This window comes from Schistocerca piceifrons, chromosome 2, assembly GCF_021461385.2.
Source record: "Schistocerca piceifrons isolate TAMUIC-IGC-003096 chromosome 2, iqSchPice1.1, whole genome shotgun sequence".
NCBI classification, from domain to species: Eukaryota; Metazoa; Arthropoda; class Insecta; order Orthoptera; family Acrididae; genus Schistocerca; species Schistocerca piceifrons.
In genome coordinates, this window is record NC_060139.1 from 344,767,201 (window position 1) to 344,791,441 (window position 24,241).

The window sequence follows — 24,241 nt, forward strand, 5'->3', positions numbered from 1 at the left end:
TAACACAAATCTTACAGTATGTGTAATTAAAGAGTAACTTTTATTACATACATTCCTTTAAGGTGCCAACATGTTTTTCTTTGACATTTCAGTAGCATTATTAACTCCATCAAAAAATACATAAAACGGGCCTACTGCATCACTGTGATACTATTATCTTTGTTTTTATCTCATATTAGCTGTACATTTGTTAGCAAAGGATTTTCCCTTCATATATTACTCTTTTCTTGTGTAAGTTGTGTGCTAAATGAGTTATCAAACAGTGCCATCCTCCAAGTCCCCCTGCAGGGACTTGATCCTTCATTTAAATTTAAATTGTCAAACATAGCTGTGTTGAGAGTTTTTGAATTCATTACCTCTTTTGTTACTCATTGCTAGTGTTCTTCAATGGTGACCACTCATCTCTCCTCTTTTAATTCTTCCTTCTGCTCCAGTGTGTTTTTCTGCTGAGATTGTCATTTGCTGAATCTCCATACTCATGTTCAGGAGATCCTCCGCACCCTGCAATTCCCGATTGTGTAACTTCACACCATTGGGAGAACTCCTCGCTCCCTGAATGGGCCATTATCCATATTTATTGTACCACTATTTGTTCTGATTATGCACAGTTTTGGTCCTACTTTATTTGTGTTAACTGTTGGAATCCTATTACTCAGTTACTAACCAAAGACACATGTTACTTGTGGAGAGTTATGTGGAAACAGAGAGTATGTGTCATCTTTGAGGGTGTAATGCTAACATAATTGAAAACATTTAAATAATACATAAATGTACACAAAAGAAAACAGAATACTAATTATTGGATAAACAGTGTGTGTGTGTGTGTGTGTGTATTGGATAAACTGTGTGTGTGTGTGTGTGTGTGTGTGTGTGTGTGTGTGTGTGTGTGTATTAGCACATCTATATGTTAAAAAACTATAAAATGTAAGAAAATGTGAATATTTATGTAATGAGTAAAACAAAGAAACCTTAAAATATAATTCACTGTGCATTCCACACTCACACATTACAATAAGTCTCAAAATGCTTTGGGTATTGTTACTAATAGTCTCAATTTCTTAAACACTGCAGATAAATTATATCTCTGCAATTCATTTTCAGAATTAAAAGTGGAATAATCTTCATTTCTATGTTGTTGTATAAAGCCACTTCATTGCAAACAAAATCCTATTGTTTGCAACACAAAGAGACTTAGTAAACTGATATAGTTCAAGGTCCTCCTCAAACAATCAAAGGCAAAAATGTTTATTACATTCATGTACTAATGAACAATAATGTAAATCACAACTCATACTTAATGAGTTAATTATTTTGACACATAGCAAGCATTGTCTGTACAGTACAGTATGGGCATAATTAATGATTTATCTTTTCAGTTGTATGACCACAATATCTAGCACACTTCATATTGTATGCAGACAACTTGTATAACCACTGGAGTATATATTCCACACTTCTAAAGTTACATTATTATTGAAGCTACTGATGTTTTCTGTTTGGTTTTTGCTTTTTAAAGTGAAGCAAGACTGTGACCAACTTGAATAATTATTTCATTGTGGTAATAGGTAATGATGACATGAAACAAATTAGAGTACACAAAAGCAGGCAACAAAAAGTTTAGGATGGAGTAACAACGATATGAAATGGATAGACTGCCACTCATCACATATGATTCATTGAGTGGCAGATAGGCTAAATGAAAGAGACCATTAAATATTATTCAGCTATAGGACAAAGTCCTTTTTCAGGTGCAGACACTAAATTCACACACATTCACATAACAAAAACAGTTCACATACACATGGCCGCTCTTTCCGGGCCCTAAAGCCAGACTTAGGGGCTTCATACTTATCAATATGAAGTGTTTGTTTATGATTGACTTCTCAATAATTGTAATATTGCCAGTTGACATAAAACCATGGTGTGCTACTGAAATGTCAAAGTAAAACATCTTGGCACCTTAAAGACAAAGGAATGTATGTAGTAAAAGTTACTCTTTAATTACACATACTGTAAGATTTGTGTCATGCATGTTTTCCAGATGTATTTCTTTTCCATTTTAAGTTTAAGTTTTTAGTTAATTACATGAAAAAGTAGTAATCACATCAAGTAACACAAAACACTATATAACAGAAATAAATGTATTTTGACAGATATTTTGTTTTCTGCAATCCTGGTGCCACTGATATGAGCATGCCCTGACACAAGTCCAGAAATAAATAAATAAAAGTAGTCTCTACTAGAAAGAGTTAAATTTACAAGAACAGTATGAGCCCACTTATCAATATGATGTTGCACCCTCTCTAGCTAGGTTGCAAGCAATGATTCTGTTGGGGAGAGTATCATAAAGCCATTGTACCCTCTCATGAGGCGACCTGGTCCAAAAGTATTATAACCGGTCCTTCATGTCCTGGATACTGGCACTGGGACGGAGTTGACATCCGAGCTGATCTCACACATGTTCTATTGAGAACAGATATGAGGAACCTACTGTCCATGGAAATACATCTATACCACACAACCAATTAATAGATATATGTGCCACAAGTGGGCAGGCATTGTACTGTTCAGGAATGGCTCTACAATATACCGCTTGAAGTATTAATACATGAGGACACAGGTTGCCCATGACATACTACTGTGTTGTCAACGTTTACACAGTTGCTACCAACAATGGCCTGAAGTCATACCATTTGGTTAAGGAACAGGAGCTGTGGAAAACCAAAGGACGAAAAGATTGGTATCTTTTATACAGAAGAGTAGGTTATGGGTAACAGGCTGAAGGTGTTGGTCTATGAGAGCAAATTTTTCTCTCAGTGGGGACACGGTAACTGACCACAATGGGACACTTTGTGTGGTTGGGTTTATGGACTTTAGGAAGCATGTAGAAGGTAGGAGTGTGGGAAGTGCTAGAGGTGAGGAGAAAGATGGAATCCAAGGAAAGGTTCTGTGATGAGCCTAATGATTTGAGGAGAGAGTGGAGATCTTGCTGGATTTCTGGTATGGGACCACTGTAGCAGGGTTTGTAGGTGGATGAATCTGAAAGCTGGCAGAGTCCTTCCGCCAATCAATCCTTGCATTTGAAAACAACTGTGATGGAGCACTTGTCAGCATGTAAGATTATAAAGTTGGGATCGGTTTTTAGTTGGTAGAGTGTGGTTCTTTCTGTGGATTTAAGTTTAGCTTGCTTGTAGAGGGATTTTGGGAATGATGGTGAGGCAAAGCTCGAGGTTGAGAAATTCTGGAAAGTTAACATGGGGTGATTTGGGGTCAGTGGGTGCGGATCACGGTTGGATGGAGGAGTGAAATGAATCAGGTGGGGTTCAACATTGGTCTTTGATTGAGTCTGATTGGTAGGGTTGGTGGCAAAAAAGTGTTTCCTCTGTAGGGACTGGGAGAAAGAGAGAAAGTCTTTTACAAGTCTTTTATGACTGAATCTGGGAGTGAGGCAAAAAAATGAGGCCTTTGGAAAGGACTGATACTGCTCTGGGGCTAAGGGTTTTGGAGGAAAGAGTTGTACCTGTGTTTTGGGTCTGTTTATGTTCTGACTTCTGTATGGTAGTGGGACAGGGTTTTTGAAGGAGTGGTAAATACAGTAGTTCTGCAAGGCACTGTTTGTCAGCTAGGATAATGGTAGTCCAAGGTGGAATTATAAAGTAAACAGGTTGAAGATTTTTTAGAGATGGCACTGTGTAAGCTGCTCTAGTTCATGGAGGGCAAGAGTTTCAATGTGTAACATGGGATCCACAAATTTGGGACTGCATAGCAGGAAAATATTTTGGATGTAGAGGAGGTATAGTTTTACAGGACTATGTTGTTGAGGTTTAAGGACTGACAGATTCTGAACAGATTGAGGCCATTTTGGAAGGTCGGGTTGCAGCGAGAGATGGTTCATTTGATGGTAAGCCCATTTGGGGACGATTCCTTGAACCAAGCAACAATGCAGGGATAGTATGTGGGACTGGGTTCTGGCTAGAGATAAGGAAACTTTTCTGTATTGGTGAAGATGGAAGGAGCAAGGATATATGATGAAGGATAAAATTGCATAAAAATAGCTAAATAATGTAAACATACATCTGAAAAACTTTGTAAACATCACGAAAAGGGTAAAACAGATGAAATGTGGGGGAACAAGATTAAATATGAGGAAGTAAGCTGATAGTGAGAGGTGAAAAACAACTAAAATTGACATGAAAACTCTATGAGATGGAAGAAAAATAAATAAAAAGATTATAATGTGGTTTGTAGGTCTGTGGGTGGATAAGTGTAAAGAAGAGGGATGGCAGATGTTACTAGATTAGGTGAAGTTAGTATGCGCAAACTGGAATAGAGAGGAGGAGTGCAGTTTGGAGAGGGGTTGGTAGGGTAAGATACAAGTTCTTAGGACACAGGAAGATATGGAAAATAACACATCAACTTATGTGAGAGTGACGCAGGAAGAGTGATCAGTTTGAAAGTCTGCGATTAATGATATCAGCAAGAGTAATGTGGGACATGGGATGCTGCATCAACAAACAACTCAGTCCAGTAGCCATCTGTTGTGCACAGCCGAGATGGCTGATACAAAATGGCCCATAAGTAGAGAGTACAGCTGGTTTTGAAGTCAACAAACAAAACACAGGAAAGAAGGGAAATAAAGACAGACTTTGGTTATAGCAATGTAATAGAAAATGCTAATAAAGGAAAACAGCACTGAGTTACAGGATGGAAGAAAAGCCGTCAGGCAAAATCTAATGGCAGAAAATCCAGGACAGCTACTGGACCGTGCTGATTGTTGGTGCAGCATCTCATGTCCCACATTACTCTTGCTGATATCATTAACCATAGACCTTCAAATTAATCACTCTTCCTGCATCACTCTTGTGTATTCTCACATGTTATTTTCCATACCCTCCTACACCATAAGGACATGTATCTCACCCCTCCCTGCACTCCTTCTCCTCTATATTCCAGTTCGCACATACTAACTTCACCTAATCTAGTCACATGTGCCATCCTCCTCCTTCACACTTATCCACCCACAGACTGCAACCCACATTACAATCTTTGTATTTACTTTTCTTTGATCTCATAGTGTTTTCACGTCAATTTCAGTTGTTTTTCCCCTTTCACTGTTAGCATACTCACTCATATTTCATCCTTTTCTTGTTTTTCCCATGTGTTTCAATGTATATGGCTAATTTTTTGGGTGTATTTTTACATTATTTACCTATTTTTATGCATTTTTATCCTTCATTATATATCCTTATTCCTTCCATCTGCATCAACACAGAAAATTTTCCTTATCCCTAGCCAGAACCCAGTCCCACATATCCTGTCCCTGCATTGTTGCTTGGCTCATGGAATCCCCCCCCCCCCCCCCGCCAAATGGCCTTACCATCAAATTACATCAAATTACCCATCTCTCACTGCAACCCCGCCTTTCACAATGACCTCAATCTCTTCAGAATCTGCAGTCCTTAACCCTCAACAACATAGTCCTGCAAAACCATACCTCCTCTACATCAAAATATTTTCCTGCTATGCAGTCCCAAATTCCTGGATCTCATATTACACATTGAAACTATTGCCCTCCACAAACTAAAGCAGCTTACACAGCGCCATCTCTAAACAATCTTCAACTGGTTTACTTTCTAATTCTGCCTTGGACTACCACTATCCACCACCTTTACACCAACACTCAAATCTTCCCCACATTCCTTAATAGCTGACAAACCCTGCCTTGCAGAACTACTACATTTACTGCTCCCTCAAAAACTCCGTCCCACTACCATACAGAAAACAGAACCACAGCACAGCCACAACTCTTTTCTCCAAAAGCCTTAGTGCCACAGAAGTATCAGTCCTTTCCAAAGGCCTCATTTTTTGCTTCACTCTGAAATTCAGACATGCAAGACTTGTAAAAGACTTTCTCTCTTTCTCCCGGTCCCTACAGTGGGAACACTTTTGCCACCAACCCTACCAATCAGACTCAATCAAAGACCAATGTTGAACCCCACCAGATTCAGTTCACTTCTCCATCAAACCATGATCCATCCCCACTGCCCCCAAATCATCCCCTGTTAATTTCCCAGAGCTTCTTAACCTCAAACCTAGCCTGGCCATCATTCCCCAAATCCCTCAACATGCAAGCTAACCTTAAATTCACAGAAAGAACCACAATCCACCACCTAAAAACTGATCTCGACTTTATAATCTTACATGCTGACAAAGGCTCCATCACTGTTGTTTTCAACCGCAAGTATTAATTGGTAGAAGGACTCCACCAGCTGTCAGAGTCATGCACCTCCAAACCTGCCAGAGTGACCCCATTCCAGAAATCCAGCAGGATCTCCAGTCTCTCTTCAAATCATTAGGCTCATCACAGGACCTTTCTCTGGATTCCATCTTTCTCTTCACCCCGTACCACTCCCCACACTCCTATCTTCTACATACTTTCTTGAGTCCATATATCCAACCAACCAAGGCACCCCATTGTGGCCAGTTACTGCATTGTGGTCAGTTACTGTGTCCCCACTGAGAGAAAAACTGCTGTCATAGACCAACACCTTCAGCCTATTATCCACAACCTACTTTTCTATATAAAAGATACCAATCTTTTCTTCCTGCACCTCTCCACAGTTCCTGTTCCTTAACCAAATGGTGCCCTGCTTGTCACTATTGATGCCAACTCCCTTTACACCAACATTCCTAATGCCAATGCCCTTGCCACTATTGTACACTACCTTTCCCAACACCTGATGGATTCCAAACTTACAATCTCATTCCTGGTCACCATGATCAACTATAACATCACCCACAATTACTTCTCCTTTGAATGCATCACCTACTAACAAATTTGGGGCATGACTATGGGCACCTGCGTGGCACCATCCTGTGCCAACCTATTCGTGGACCTTCTAGAGGAGTCCTTTCTAACCACCCAGAATCCCAAAATCCTCACCTGGTTCAGATTCATTGATGACACTTTTGCAATTTGGATTGAGGGAGAGGACACCCTGTCCAGATTCCTCCAAAATCTCAACATCTTCTTTTCCAGTCACTTCAAATGGTCATCCTTAACCCAACAAGCCACCTTCCTTGATGTTGACCTAGACAGCTACATCAATACCTCTGTGCATATCAGTGCTACCAGCCACCAGCAATACTTTCACTTTGACAACTGCCACAAATTCAATGGCTGTTGCATCTGTAGTGACAAGCAGTCCCTCTCAAAACATTTCACAGGTCTCACTGAGGCCTTCAGAGACGTTAATTATCTTCTACACATTATACAAAAACAGATCTCCCCTGCCTTATCCCTCCTGTCACCCACCACCTCCTGAAGTCCCACCCACCGGCCACAGAGGAGCATTCTTCTTGTGACTCAGTACCACCCAGGACTGGAGCAACTGAATCACATTCTCCGCCAGGATTGCGACTACCTCTCGTTGTGCTCTGAAATGAGGAATTTCCTACCCAGTATCTTTCCTACTCCTCCCACAGTGGTATTCAGAATATGTAAACAAAAGACCTTATGCTGCTGTGGCAGAGAATCTTGGTAAGAGTAAACCAGAAAAAAATATTCAGCACAGATTCATGGAAACTGTTCACCACAGTAGGCCAAAATAAATAAAGGCTATGCCAGCTCCATGTCCTCTTTCTGCAAACATCGATCTCCTATTAAAGAGAATCCAGATGCACCATGACCATGTATACCTGAACCACAAGAGGCAATTATATCAATAGGGAAAGATAAGAATACAGTGATAAGTGAACAACTGGTGGTTAGAATAACAAATCTAATAACATAGCTTACATCATTAAACAAGGATAGTTTGAGTCAAGCTAATATATACAATACTGTTGCTTCAGTAATATCAAAAAAATAAAGACAGATCATGTCAGAAACAGGCTACATTTTCGATCTACTCATATAAATAGAATAAAGGATGCTAAAGTTCTCCTATGGAATACCAGATCCATCTATACTAATAGAGAGTGTTCATGCACGAACTTTATACTAATGACTATTCTATTGCTGTTATAAGTGAAACCGGGATTAAACCAAACATGTCTACTAAATGTTGATGATATCAAATAATAAAATCAGATTGAGAGGAAAGGTGGAGTAGCCGTATCGATTAGTACAAAATTCAACTATAAACCAATTATCATGCCACTCCCTAACCTTGACTTTCAAGCAATAGAAATAGAAGTAAGTACTAACAAATGCCAATTGTCTATTGCATCCGTATATTGCCCCGACCTGTAGTAATTTGTGAACCACACATCCACACAATGTTGCAAAACATACCACAACCCTTCTTAATCTGTGGGGCTCCAGTGACCACCACAAAGCATTGGGGTGTAATAAATGATAAGACAGGGGAGTACATCATGTCTTGCATTGATGATTATAATATGATCATGTACAATGATGGATATGTAACATTAAACCAAGGACCATGGATGAGACCAACTGCAGTGAACATAATATTAGATTCTCCCTGGACGAACACAGCATGGTCGGTTCTGCATGATACCATCGGATCAGATAATTTCCCTATAACTATGAATACATTTGCAAGAAAATTAACCAAGTACATATTGCCAACAAATTGACTTGGAACATGAATGAAGTGGACTGGTATATTATCATCAAATTCTTGAATTGGAGGTAAGATCAATAGAGAAAACCAACTTTCACAAAGGGCCTACACACAACTACAAAACAGAACATATGCAGCAAATGACTCCATCCCAAAATGACTTTTATCTACAAAAGCAAGACAAATGGATAATCCATGACAGAATTAAGACTGTGATAAAGCAATACAAAACAGAAGGGCAGTGTTATGTGGATATTTTAAACAACCTAACATGAACAACTTCTTGCTCTATAAACAAATGACAGTTAGAACCAAGAAAATACTGAAATCCATCAAGAAGAGTTGATGGATAAAATACTGTAATAGTTTGACCAAGAATACTAAATCATCAAACATGGTAGAAGATCAAATTCAGGAATATTGCCCCTGTAATATACAATTATGTGAGTGGATAGAAGAATTCTGTGATCTTATTGCCCCACCAAGTGTTCGCAATAAGTTATACAGGAGACAAAGGGAAACACCTGCAACTCAACATGTGCTAACTATGCAGTTCAGTACTGATGACTTGACATCAGTCATCAAAGAGAGCCTTAACACTGACTCAGAAATAGACTACATCACATATTCCATGGTACAAAACATGCCTGACAATACTGTAGAATTACTTCTTCAAATCTGTAATGGAATTTGGATGCATCAAGAATTAGTCCCAGAATAGAACACATAAATCATAGTCCCCATACATAAAAAAGGGAAAGATCCATTATTAGCCACTTCTTACAGACTGATTGCACTGTCGTCATTTGTTGCTAAACCACTGGAAAATCAAATAAAAAGGCGATTGGAATAGTTGGTAGAATCTTCATCCTAACTAGCTAGATTGCAATTCAGGTTCCGTAGAGGTAGAAGCTGCATAGACAACATTTCAGTATTAGTTTCCTCCATGTTTGGTGAGAGCAAATATACAGCAGCACTATTTTCAGATATTGCGAAAGCATATGATAATATTCAGACAAATATACTATTAGGTAAGCTCTACTTTTAGGAACTTCACCTCAGTTTGTAAAAGGTATGTAATCATTAATCAGTGAACAAACAGTATATATTAAAAACATACATTTTTTTTTTACACTATGTGCATTGTGCTGCCACCTACTGCCAGGTACTCCATATCAGCAACCTCAGTAGTCATTAGACATCGTGAGAGAGCAGAATGGGGTGCTCCACAGAACTCACGGGCTTCGAACGTGGTCAGTTAATTGCATGTCACTTGTGTTATCGTCTGTATGTGAGATTTCCACATTCCTAAACATCCCTAGGTCTACTGTTTCTGATGTGAAAGGGAAGTGTAAATGTGAAGGGACATGTACAGCACAAAAGCGTACAGGCCGACCTCATCTGTTGACTGACAGATACCGCCAACAGTTGAAGAGGGTCGTAATGTGTAATAGGCAGACACCTATCCAGACCATCATACAGAAATTGCAAACTGCACCAGGATCCACTGCAAATACTATGACAGCTAGGCAGGAGGTGAGAAAACTTGGATTTTGTGGTTGAGCGGCTGCTCATAAGCTACACATCATGGCAGTAAATGCCAAACAAAGCCTGGTTTGGTGTAAGTAGCGTAAATATTCGACGATTGAACAGTGGAAAAACATAGTGTGGAGTGACAAATCATGGTACATAATGTGGCAATCCAATGATAGTGAGTGGGTATGGTGAATGCCCGGTAAACGTCATCTGCCAGTGTGTGTAGTGCCAACAGTAAAATTTGGAGACAGTGGTGCTATGGTGTGGTCACATTTTTCATGGAGGGGACTTGCACCCCTTGTTGTTTTATGTGGCACTATCACATCACAGGCCTACATTGACGTTTTAAGCACCTTCTTGCTTCCCACTGTTGAAGAGCAATTTGGGGATGGTGACTGCATCTTTCAACATGACTGAGCACCTGTTCATAATGCACTGCCTGTGGCAGAGTGCTTACAAGACAATACATCCTTGTAATGGACTGGCCTGCACAGAGTCCTGACCTGAATCCTATAGTACACATTTGGGATGTTTTGGAACGCTGACTTCATGCCAAGCCTCACCAACCAACATCGATACCTCTCCTCAATGCAGCACTCTGTGAAGCATGGGCTGCCATTTCTCAAGAAATCTTCCAGCACCTGACTGAATGCATGCCTGCAAGAGTGGAAACTATCATCAAGGCCTACGGTGGGTCAACACCATATAGAATTCCAGCATTACCGATGGAGGGCACCACGAACTTGTAAATCATTTTCAGCCACGTGTCCAGATACGTCTGATCACATAGTGTATATGCAGTATACACCTATGATATGGAAAGGGCAGTAACTCAACCAGTTAGAATTACATAGTTTGCAGATGACATGTGTGTGTTTGCTTAGCATTTAGTATTACAAGAGGCAGTGAACAACATTACATCATTGATAAAGAACCTGAGTCGGTGGCTTCGTGGAAATGGCATGATGATGGCACCAGAGAAATCTTTGGTAGTCTTATTCAGTAGGAATGGTTATGTATGAAGAAATTGTTTAATACATGTGGATAATAAAATAATAAAAGTTAAAGCACTTATTCAGTTCTTAGGAATGGACAGCAAGCTTACTTGGACAGCACGAGCAAATGCTTAATATTATTTGATCACTCACTACAACATGGTGGGGAGTGTATCCTTCAGTGCTGCTGCTCCTATATCGCTCTCTCATTAGATCCAGATTGAATTATGGATGTACCTACTACAAACATACAACTTGAAAAATGTTAGAGAATCTGGACAGATTGCAGTACTGCTGTACACAGACATGCTTAGGAGTACTGAAAACCACACCAACAAATGCACTCCTGGTGGAGTGCAAGAGATGCAACAACATATAAGAAGGAGGGTGCTCATGGAACAAGAAAGAGTAGAGACATTGTCATACTCACAGCATCCAACTCATCAGATTCTATGCCTGTACCATCCTTCTCCAGGAACTTGGAGCAGAAAACCTTTTGATTTCATTTCAGCATATAATGATTTGGTAGGCGAATGCAAAGATATTTCTACAAGTATACAGTGGCCTGTGTACCAGTATGACTATTTAATCAGCAGGGATCACTTCTCATTCCAAATGACAGAGGGAAAGTCTGATTTCTTGGAGACAATTACAGCAGTGCAAACTCAAATGGAGGAAACAATACAATGGGTAATCCACATATACACAGATGGATCAAAGACAGCAAGGGAAGGCAATACAGGATAGGCTATATTTAGTCCACAACTGCAGATAACCCAAAAAATACAGTAATGTTCAAAAGTATTTCAACAACATAAAACTCATTATTATTTCTCTTAAAATAAAACACTATCAAACAGTGTCTTGAATATAGCGGAGAGTATGACTGCAATTATTTAAATGTGTCAGGTTGTGTCTTGTTTGTTTTAACTTTGTGCTGCCTGATGAATGTGACTATCAGCGAGCTCAAAAGTATTTTGATGCACTGTTTGCTCCATCAATTCGTAGACGTTACTTGCTTCTTAGTTCTGATTTGTACTGATATTTACTCACAGTGATTATTTCAATATGCTGAAGGAATATTCCAGTGATTTTAGAAACACTGTGATAAAGTGTGCTAACAAACTCTTCTTCAGTCTTTGTTCCTTATTTTTGTAATGCTCTAGGTTTCTGGTCATTAACCCATTAGCTAACACCAGACATCACAAAGATTTTGTTAGAACACTGTGCCACGTAATTATGCAATATGTAGCCATCATTTGCAGTTAAGAAGTTTGAAATGGTTTTATAATTCCCTTTACACAGAAATTTGCCATTTACTAAATAATTATTAGTAAAACTGTTGTGAAACTGATCATGATATAAGGTTATTGGCCTGTCATGGTATTCTTCTGGCAGCTTCCAGCTTTCCATAAAATTACTGAGAGCTTGACAACTGCAGCATAGCCCAGGAGCAAACAAAGAATGGTGACTAAACAAATGCTGAACATGTTTTATGTCAGGAACCTTCGTCTGCCCTCACAGGCTTATCAAGCATCAGTGGAGGAAATGTAGTTCTTGTATATCAGCACTCAAATAACCTATAATTTTTATAGGCTTCTTTCCATATCATATAAATTGCTTCAGCATAAGGAAGAATACAAAGGTTACACAGAAGAGCAGGGTGTATATGCCCCGGGACAACCGGGAAAGACCCAGGAATTTTTTCATCTGGAAGAAAACTAGGAAAAGCCCGGACATTTTTCAGAATACCAGGAAACAGGGAAAAGTTGGTATTTTTTTCTTTTTCTTTTTTTTTTCCTTGCTCACTTATGCACCCTGAAGAGTGATTTTTCTCATCTTCCTGTTGAAATGTTTCTTAGACTAGTCTTATCTTTCCACTGTTGATGCCTCATTCAGATTGTCATCAGTATTCTTGGAGGGTTGGTATAATACCATACAACATTGTTACCAGCTGTTACAATACTTAGCTCTAGTAACAGCAGTATTACATTATTTTTTATGTAAACAACCCAATTTTTAGAGAGGGCACAGTAGATTTCCTACTCAATTTTCATGCTACCACAAATTATCTATATTCATGCTGGATATGCTTTTTTTTCTCTTTTATGGATCAGCATCTTGGTGATATTGCCTTGCAAAATGCTGTGGTTTCCAAATAAATCTTTCTTTGGTTACTGTTACAGTTGTACATGTGCATGAAGGTTGTTCAAAGCAGAACATACAGCCTCTTTTGCTCTTCCTTGTTCATTGACTTAACAGTTGTTCATATTATCACCATGCCACGTGCTTTTTTCCTTCAATTTCATTAATATAACTTCAAAGGTGACATTATTGTCTACATAATGCACTACCTTAGTAGTCAGTGTTCTTTAATGCTGAAGCTGTTGTTTGCTTCCATCATAGGTCCAAGCTGGAGTTGAGATTTATTCTGTATCTTCAGAACTGCGTGTTGTTGTTTTGTAATGGTATTATACCTATTCCTCATTTGAGGAAAATTGTAGATATCTTGTATCTTCTGTGCATATTATACCCATTCATTATCCGTAGTATCAACCCTGAATATTGAGTTCTATAAGGTGAACTGTTTCATCTATTCAGTATTTACATTTGGTATGAATTCTACTTCTTTTAGGATAAGCAACATCTAATATGGATTGACATTGTGTCTAGGACAATAGAATAATAGTAATTTATTGTCAAAAATTAAATACAGTTAAATATGCTTGAGAATATAAACCTTATATGATAATTGTAGCCTCACCAGGGGATACCGGCTTGTTGAAGGCACTTTATGTGTTGGGTGGGGACAATTATGAGCTTTGGAGAAGCTGGGGGGAGGGAGGGGAGGGGCTATGCTGGTGATAGCATAGCTGCTGGCAGGGTCACTCAAGTTGGATTGGCCCCAGCAGAGGAGCTAGTCAAAGTGTGTCTCACACCATATGGCACAGGGGGTTCTGTAGACTGGGTCATCAATCCCTCTAGGGGAACTAATCCCAAAATGAAAGCCTGGTCCTCCAGGTTGGGGGTTGAGCATAGGGCCTTGTAAAAAGCCTATCATCATGAATAATTTAACAAAGAATGCTAGGCTGCCATTACAAAGATGAATTGTGCCATGGAACAGGATCACACATATACAAATGCTTAAATTTTGGAACATGGAACATACATATTCTGCTACAGATAGGAGCTACAAATAGTATTGGAGAAGAGATGCTGAGGTATGGAATGGGAGTTCTTGCACTTCAGGAAATCAAGTGGAAGGGATGGGGTAAGATTCATAAGCAAAAAATTTTCCCTATATTATTCAGGAAAAGACGAAAGACAAGGGGAGCAACGAGTTGGGTTTATGATCTACAAAGATATATGTAAGTGTGACATTGCTTTCACATGACATGACAAATGGATATGTACTCTGTGTATCAAAGGTAAATTTCATGATATGATCTTTGTGAATGTACATCCACCAGCAGAAGAATCAGATGAAGATGTAGCAGGTGATTTCTGTTATCAGCTACAGAGGGTTTGTGATAGAATACCTAGATATGACTCCAAAATAGTCCATAGTGACTATAATGCCAAACTCAGCAAAGGAGAGGATTTCAGAAGTGCATTTGGTAAGGAAAGCCTGCATGATGAAACTGGTAATAATAGTATGAGGTTTGCACCATTTGCTTCTGCGAACAAATTAAAAGCAGTCAGTACTTCTTTCTCAAGGAAAAATATCTACAAAGGGGCCTGACAAATACCAGGAACAAATGAAGCAAACCAAATAGACCATATATTGGTATCAAAGAGGTGGGCAACTGATTTGGAAAATGTGTGCACTTTTCAAGGAACTAATACAGATTCTGACCCTTATCTAGTAGGAACCAAAATGAGGCAAAAACTAGCTACGGCTGCCAAGGGAAATAAAACCAGAATAAAAAATGGTTCAAATGGCTCTGATCACTATGGGACTTAACTACTGAGGTCATCAGTCCCCTAGAACTTAGAACTACGTAAACCTAACTAACCTAAGGACATCACACACATCCATGCCTGAGGCAGGATTCGAACCTGCGAGCGTAGCGGTCACGCGGTTCCAAACTGACACGCTTAGAACCGCACGGCCACACCGGCCGGCTAAACCAGAATAAAGAAATGCAATAAATAACAACTGTAAATATGTATACCGTTCTAGAGTATCAGAAGAGACTGAGGCAGGAATTACAAACAAACAATGAAGACCATATAGACAAAGAATGGAATGCTATTAAAAAATGCCATTCTGATAATAGCGCATGAAATACTGGGGGAAACAAGGAGAGATAGAAATGAAGTGTTGTATGATGATGAATGCAGACAGGCAGTGAACCAGAAAAAGGAAGCAAGACTGAAGTGCTTACCATGGAATACAAGGTCAAATCAAGCATTATATAATGAAAAGAGAATAGAGGCAGCAAGGGTGTGTAGGAGAGAAAAAAGGGAAGCCATAAGGAGAAAGACAGATGGGATGGAAGAGCACTATCAAAGAATGGGAGCAGAAAGTTTTATAAGAAAATTAAAGAAGGAACTCAAGAATATAGACCCAAAATAACAGTATGTAAGGGCAATGAGGGGAATTTGCGGGCAGAAAATCAAGATGTTCTGGACAGATTTTTGTGTGAAAGAGATGACTGCAATCAAAATGCAGGTACTGCTTGAGTTTGGTGAGCCATCAGAGAGGAGGACATCAACATCTAGGAAGCTGGGTTGAGGAGGGCCACATGAAGTAGATGGGAGAGAAGGTGTGCCAATGCATCTGCCTGTCTTTCTCTGCTCCTCTCCTTTGTTGTTCCTTTTTTCCCCTATCTCTCTGTCACACAACCTCCTGACGCTATATGTGTTGTCATTCTAGACCCTGCACACTCCATCAAACAGTGTTTGTCCCTCTACCCTGCCATACACTACTATCCTTTTCCCTTCCCCGGCCTCTCAAGTTTGCTGCTAGCATCCCACATGATATCTGCTTTCTGGGCTTGAGATGCTAGAGTTAGGTGATCACATGTGCATGAGGTATGCTTGCTTGTGTGTAGGAATTGCGTGTGTATGTGTCTCTTTTACTGATGACAGATGTGGCTGAAAGCTTTAAGTAAGTGTCTTTTAATTGTGCCTATCTGTAACTTAATGTGTCTTCTTTGTGGTAAGTAGCAATCTGTCTTTTCCTACAAATTTCCATTTGATTTTGTAAATAACAATGAAAAGCAGGAAAATAGCAAGGCCTGGACATGTCCTTAGAATGATTACTGGACAAATAACTGGAAAGGTTCTTGAATGGAGGCCAACTGGAAGAAGGCAGAGAGGAAGGCCACAGAAGTGGTGGATAGATGATGTGGAAGAAGATATAAAATCTTTCAGAGTTAGATTACAGTGGTGAACTGCACTGGAGAGAACAGAATGGAGAAAACATGTTGAAGAGGCTAAGACCCATGAAGGGTTGTAATGCCATGAGAAGAAGGAGAGGTACTTCTCTACAGAGAAACGAGCGCATATTAGACAAAATAATCCACAGATTTACTGTAGGCTATTTATGTCCCTAGGGCACAATACTTAGTATTGATCATCAAAAAAAATGTGCCATCTGGACACTAACATCCAGAAGTACACCTTTGGATCATTGTTTCACCCCCCTCTGCTACCCCTTCAACAAAAATCTCATTTGTTGAATATCCACATACACGCAGTGCTTAATTTAATTTAATATATATATGGTGGAACTCAGAATGTGACAAAATTCATGAAGAAAGACATCATGAATGATTAAAATTTCAAACACACAAAAGAGAAGAAAATGCAACCAACCTCAAAAATATCAGTACAAAGTTCACACAAATTATCAGGCAAACCAAGAGACAATCACAGAAAGATCTAATCGACTCAATAGAAGAAAATTACCACAAAACCAATTCCAGAGACTTTTACAAAATGTTTGGAAGACAATTACAAAAATTTGCGCCTCCCACATTAATTCTGAAAAGGGAAGATGGAAAAATGGCACATAATGACAAGGAAAATGTCAAAATTATGGCAAAAGCAGTTAGTAAACTTTTGAATTGTGAAGAACCCGAGGAACTTTTAGCAACACCCATCAAGACTCCACCTGATCTCATAAATCCTCCAACAATCCAAGAGATGGAAATGGCACTCAGAGAGATGAAAAATTATAAGGAATGCGGAGAAGACCAAGTTTTTGTAGAAATGTGGAAATATGCCAGTGATATAGTTTGAACATCCTTACACATAGCCTTAACAAAAATCTGGATAACAGAAAAGCTCCCCAAACATTGGATCACAGCCATAATCCACTCACTCTACAAAAAAGGAGATAAAAGCAACCCAGATAATTACAGAGGTATCTTTCTCTGAGACTGCACATACAAGATTTTCTCCAGAATCCTATACAAGAGAATCAAAGAACAGTTAGAGGAAGAATTAGGTGAATACCAAGGAGGCTTCAGACCTTGGAGCAGCTGTGCAGAACAGATCATCACTTTAAAATTAGCCATAGCATATTACAAGAAACTAAATAAACCTCTTGTAACAACCTTTGTGGCCTTTAAAAAAGCATATGACTGTATCCACAGACCTTCAATGTTAAAAATCTTAAGAAATTTCGGGTTCCATACAATATTAATCAAATTGATAGAACTCACCTTAACCAACACTGTATCAAAAGTCAAGTTCAGGGGGGAACGCTCTGAGCCATTCATCATAAAAAAAGGTTTAAGACAAGGAGATTGCTTGGCACCCCTCCCTTTCAACTGTGCTTTAGAATACACAATGAGGGAATAGTACAAGACTAACCCAAAGAACATCCAAACTGGAAGACCCAAAGACAACATAAGTTTAAATTGTCTAGGATTTGCTGATGACCTTGCTCTCTTGTCCAACAGTATTCAGGAAACCAAACAACAAGTTATCTCACTACAGGAAATAGCACAGAAAATTGGTCTGGGAATATCGTTTGAAAAAACGGTCATTATGTTAACTGACAAACCACTCATATACAAAATTGCCATAAGAAACCAAGAAATCAAAATCTCATAACATATAACCTCAATGAAAAGCCAACATGGCATAACGGAATAAACAAATTTACCGGAGCACAATATATCACCAATAACACCTACAACAAAAAGGACCTGTCAATAGCAACAAAATTAAAACACTAAAAAACAGCCACTCAACCAGAAATAACATACGCAAGTTAAACCATCTTCCAAACAACTAACACTGCACAAATAGACAAAATACTCAAAATAGAGAGAAGAATCATCGGAACATGTATCAACAAATCGTACCAGAAAGATGGGCACTGGAGAGTAGCTACAAATGTTCAGTAACAACCAGCCACTATGTCTCTCTCTGCCAATGGCATTATTCAGATGCAGAATGGAGAGGCATGTTGCCAACAAACCACTCTCACAGCTGTTATAAGTTTCCCAGACCTGGGAGCCACTACTTCTCACTCAAGTAGGTCCTCAGTTGGCATCACTAGGCTGAATGCACCCTGGGATTTAGAGCAACATATAAAACATACTAAGCAGACTTCATGTTTTGTGGAGCTGAATGAAAAACTGGAGAAAAGAAAGTGTAGATAGATTATTTTATATACTGTGTGCTATTTCTTGTTTGATATATATTATGCTGATTATTAATACAAAACATCCATGCCATTATTTCTTTGATGTACACAAATGTAGAGAGAAATTGGAGATACATCTACACACTGTTGCAGTGAACCAGATACATCATTGATATACAAACCAATTCCTAAAAATTATTAAAACACTGTCATAAGATTCTAGTTACTGTAATGTAACACTAGCTTAAACAAAATGTTATGAAGACTATAAAATAAAAGATAAACACAGCCAACTATTGTGATAAGGTAATAAAAGGGCATAATTTTAAATACCACTTATTTTGTGCATGCAGCTGTGGCATCATACACTTTCTACTTATATGACTAACTGATTTTTTTTTTGTTTTCTTCAGTCTTACAGAAATAGAATGCATGAAAAATCATCATGAAGAATAATTAATGAAGAAATATGAAACATCATTTGGTCATTAGCAAACAAATGAAATCCTTAATGGGAAACAGAACAAGGAAGAGATGGTGACATTGAAAGAAGTCTTCAAAAACTGTCAGAAAAAATTCATTATTCATGATAAGTGTCATCCTATTTCATTTTGTACTGTTTTGAGAAATGTTTAGTATATGCCACTATTGTTTCAAGAAATCAATTGCATGATTGTGTTTGTGTAAGTGAGGAGATCTAACACAGAAAAAACCTCCAGAAATCCCATATACTAAAATTCAACAATACAAAATGTACTATATATGAAAATAATGTGTTTCACCTAAAAAATATTGTACTGCAAACCATATGTTCCACATACAAAGTATTATTGCATAAAAATACCACATTGTGAAAGGAAATTTTAAAAAAGAAATAAATACAATAATGAATATTAATTTCTATTATTTTGCAATTATCAGCTTAATTCTTTGTCTCATACCTAAGAATCAACTCTTCATACAACAGAGATAGAAAAGGCTAATAGAAAGGATGGGTGACAGAAAATTCTAAATGTTGTCTTTGTTAGTGTTTATAATAGTAACTGAATTGTGAAATGCAATTTATTCATCTCGTGACAAGCAGTTGCAAACCTTTTGGTTTTCTTGCAGGAGAAACCTCAGGAATTTGATGAGCAGTTGAGTAAATGAAAGGAAACACAGTAAAACAGCACTGATGTTCACTGTAGGATAATGATAATATGTTATTGAATAAAAATGATAAATAATGGACACAGAGATTAAAAAAAAGAATGTGGTCTCTGTACCACCGAGTTCACTGTTTGTTTAAGTCCCAAGTAGCAACACACTATGAGCAAATGGGAAGTGGGTGAAATATAAATGAAACAGTATAACACTGTTCACAAATATCAAAGAAACAAACAACACAAAATATTTTAAATTGATTATCATAACACTCCATTTCAATAAATGTTTAAGACCTTCACTGTCTCTCTGAGATATTCACTACTGACAACAAAAGTAGCCATCTTTGTGTACCCAAGTTGCTTCTAGTTAGTGGCTTGGTGAAAATATCTGCTTGCTGATCTGCACAGCTGACATGTTCCAGGTTGAAGATGCTAGAGTTGAATTTTTCTCATATAAAATGATGCTCCACATCTAAGATCTATGTGTGTTGTCCATTTATGATGCTCAGGGCTCTTGATCAACCAAACACCATTTTTGCAAGATGTAACATAGCAGATTATTCCAAGTCTTTATTTCTTTATTTCTTGCAATGAAGTATGTACTGTCCTATGAAGTTATATAGCTGGGGAGAGAGAGAGAGAGAGAGAGAGAGAGAGAGAGAGAGAGAGAGAGAGAGAGAGAGTAGTTCCTCCCTCCCCCCCCCCCCCCCCCCACACACACACACAGAGCTGACACTGAGCACTGGACTGTCTTAGTGTGTTACTGATATATGATGCACACTCCCTATGAATTAAAAGAAAGAGCATTGAAATTTATTTGATCTTTTCATAGACTGGAACTGATAGTACAGATATACTTTTAAAAATCCCAGTTCATGACCTTCATTATTTTCAGAGATATAAAATTTTACCTGAAAACAATAACATCATTTCTGGTACTACAAAAACCAAGCTGGGTATCATAATGTGTTCATTTATAATCTCAGATGAAACAATAACTGTGAAATACTCACGTCATAGAAATTGTGTGTCTAGGATTTTCTTTTCTTCTGTTTCAATAGCTTGATGATGTAAAAAAAAGATTGTTCCAAAATTGTTATTAAATTACATTTTGTTGTGTGAGGATTGTGAAAGAGTGAGAGAGTGTATGCAAGATATATGTAAACTGTGGCTATTTTATTTTGCTGACAACTATGCAGAGGGTGTTCATAATTAAAGCTCCAATTTCAAAATGCTGTAGAAAGTAAACCACTGCTCAAAGTGATGTCAAATTTGAACAGCATATTATTGATGCAGAAGGGATGGGGGGGGGGGGGGGGGGGAAGAAGGAAGGAATGTCACACAGAGAGGGGAGGGGAGGGGGAGAGAAATCAACAAAAATTTTATCAATTGGTGGCACTGTAGCAGTAATAGTAGCAGTAGTAGTATTTGTTGTTGTTGTTGTTGTTGTTGTTGTTGTCTTCAGTCCAGAAACTGGTTTGATGTAGCTCTCCATGCTACTCTATCCTGTGAAATTTTCTTCATCTCCAAGTAACTGTTACAACCTACGTCCTTCTGAATCTGCTTAGCGTACTCATCTCTTGGTATCCCCCTACAATTTTTACCCTCCACACTGCCCTCCAATACTAAGTTGGTGATCCCTTGATTCCTCAGAACATGTCATACCAACTCATCCCTTCTTCTAGTCAAGTTGTGCCACAAATTCCTCTTCTCCCCAAGTCTATTCAATACCTCCTCATTAGTCAAATGATCTACTCATCTAATCTTCAGCATTCTTCTGTAGCACCATAAGCACTGTAAGTGTCTTAATGTTAATGTTGTGACTCGCCGATCATTCAAAGTGCCGCCGCACAATTACGTGCATCGTCTACATGCGGCGCTGTCTGCCAGCCATGCAGCAGCCGCGCCACCTAAGCGGCCAGCCAGCCAGCGGCCGCTAGACTTGGACTCAGTGCTCATTCGAATGTTACAGTGTTCACACGTCTTGCTTTGTCTACTTGCTCAGTGACATACATGTGTTGTATCGTTTCGAAATATATGCTTTCAATTTGACATTATAACAATTGGCGACGAGGTAGTGGATTTTTCGTTTTCATCATTGACCCACAGGTTTCCATGGCTACTGTCGAGCAGCTATTGCAAGGTCTCATTGAACAGCAAACGCTTCTCACATCGGCGATTCGCGATTTCGTCGTGGCATCAAATGCGGGGCGTTTCTCGTCGTTGTCTATACCTCCTTTTCCTCCTTACAACGAGACGGCAGAAGACTGGTCTGATTACGAAAAACGTCTTCGACAGCACTTCTTGGCCTTTCATGTCTCGGACGAACAAACATGTAAGTCTCTGTTCCTTTCATGGATTTCACCTCAAATGTTTCGGTTGTTGTCACAATTGGCTCCTTTGAAAGATCCTGCATCTTTGTCTTTTGCTGAAATGTGCTCAGTTCTGTCCGCATATTTTCATAAGCAAACGCATGTACTAGCCTCTCGTGTTGACTTTTATCGTTGTCAAAAACAACCGCATCAATCCTATCGCGCTTTGGCTGCTGAACTTCACGGCCTCAGTCGAAAGTGTCAATTTGTTACTGATGTTCACAAAGAATCCTATGCCGATTCCATGGTACGGGATGCTATTATCCGGTCGGTGCCTGACAAAGAAGTTTGGCAACATGCCCTTCAGTTGGCAAATCCGACTCTAGATGAAGTCCTATCCATCGTGCAGTCTTTTGAAATTTCTCGCGCCGCTGGGGCGCAAATAGAGGGATGGGGCAACGTTGGGGAAATACAACCCCTGTGCGCTGTTGACGACGCATGTGGTGCGTCCCCACTGGCCGACATGGCCGCAGTATGCTCCCATGCGTAGCCTCGGCCTACCCGTAGACAACCCTCTAAGAAACTGTAGCAAAACCCCCGGCAACTTCCTTCATGTCCGCAGTGTTTTAAGAAACATTCACAGGAGGACTGTCCCCAACATTGGGCCGTGTGTCACAATTGCAAAAAGAAGGGTCATGTGTCTGCCGTATGCAAATCTGACCGCATACAGGATGTTCATGACTGTTACGATGATTCTGCTTCTGTGTTGTCTGTCAATTGCACTTCTTCCCTTTCAGGGAAGTTATTCCTCACTGTCCAAATCCTTGGTCGGGATGTTCGCATGCAGATGGATACCGGTTCTGCTGCCACTATAATTAATTCTCAGACGTATCTTCATTTGGGTTCTCCACTCCTATCACCTGTCACTCAGCAATTACAGATGTACAATAAACAGAAGATTTGGGACAATTTAATGCTGAGGTATCTTACAAATCCGTCATTTGCACTGTTCCCATATTTGTGGTCGACCAGAGTAACGCAGAGAATGTTATTGATTTCGATGCCTTTCGCGTTTTTGGGTTCTCCATAGATGACTCTGTCAATATCGTCTCTGATGCTATTCCTTATGCTCAATTGGATTCCTTGTCGACGACATTTTCGTCCCTTTTTTCTCCTGGGTTAGGCCGTGCAAACTACTTTGAAGCTCATATCACACTCAAACCCACTGCTCAGCCTAAGTTTCTTCGGGCTCGGCCCATTCCTGTGGCCCTTCGGGATCGGGTAAAACGGGAGCTGGATTGTCTCACTACTTCAGAGGCCTTGCTTCCTGTCACTTCCAATGGGTGGTCCTCTCCCGTTGTTGTCGTTGCTAATCCCAATGGTGATATTCGTCTCTGTGGCGATTTTAAAGCCACTGTAAATGCGCAATGCCTCATCGAAACCTGAAGAATTGTTCACTAAACTTGTGGGAGGCCAGTATTTTTCTAAAATTGACCTGTCAGAAGCTTATCATCAACTTCCTCTCGATGCTGCTTCCCGGCAGTTTCTGGTCCTTAACAGGCCTTTCGGCCTTTATCAATACCAACGATTGCCATTCGGGGATGCCTGCTCTCTTTCAGAGATTCTTGGAACAATTATTGCTCCCTGTCCCTGGGTGTATAAATTACAGGGACGACATTGTTGTCACTGGCTCCACCACTGAAGAACATCTTCAGAACCTCCACACACTTTTTCATGTCTTACAGACTGCCGGTCTTAAGTGTAATCTTCAGAAGTCACAATTTTTTCAGGCATCTATCACGTACTTGGGGTTTTAACTCTCTCGGGATGGTATTCGTCCACTTCAGCAAACTGTCACTGCAATCGATGCCCTTCCTCGCCCAGCATCTGTTATGGAGCTGCAGGCCTTCTTGGGGAAAATAGCAAGTTTTTACTGTCTGCTGCTTCGGTGGCTCAGTCGTTGCATCGCCTGTTGCATAAAAACGTGCCTTTTCACTGGTCCACGTCATGCGATGCGGCTTTCTAGAAATTGAAGACTATGCCGAAACAGGCCTCG

At 39.4% G+C, this 24,241-nt stretch overlaps 1 protein-coding gene across 3 annotated transcripts in view; it reads left to right on the top strand.

Annotated features, from left to right (window-relative positions):
- Positions 1-19,625, top strand: part of LOC124775037 (probable multidrug resistance-associated protein lethal(2)03659) — a 462,866-nt gene extending 443,241 nt beyond the window's left edge. For all 3 annotated transcript variants that reach the window (XM_047249814.1, XM_047249815.1, XM_047249813.1), the window contains exon 26: positions 19,142-19,625. In XM_047249814.1, coding sequence (XP_047105770.1) covers positions 19,142-19,177 — 36 coding nt within the window. In that variant the 3' untranslated portion in view covers positions 19,178-19,625. The remainder of the gene's footprint in view (positions 1-19,141) is intronic.
- Positions 19,626-24,241: the final 4,616 nt, after the last annotated feature.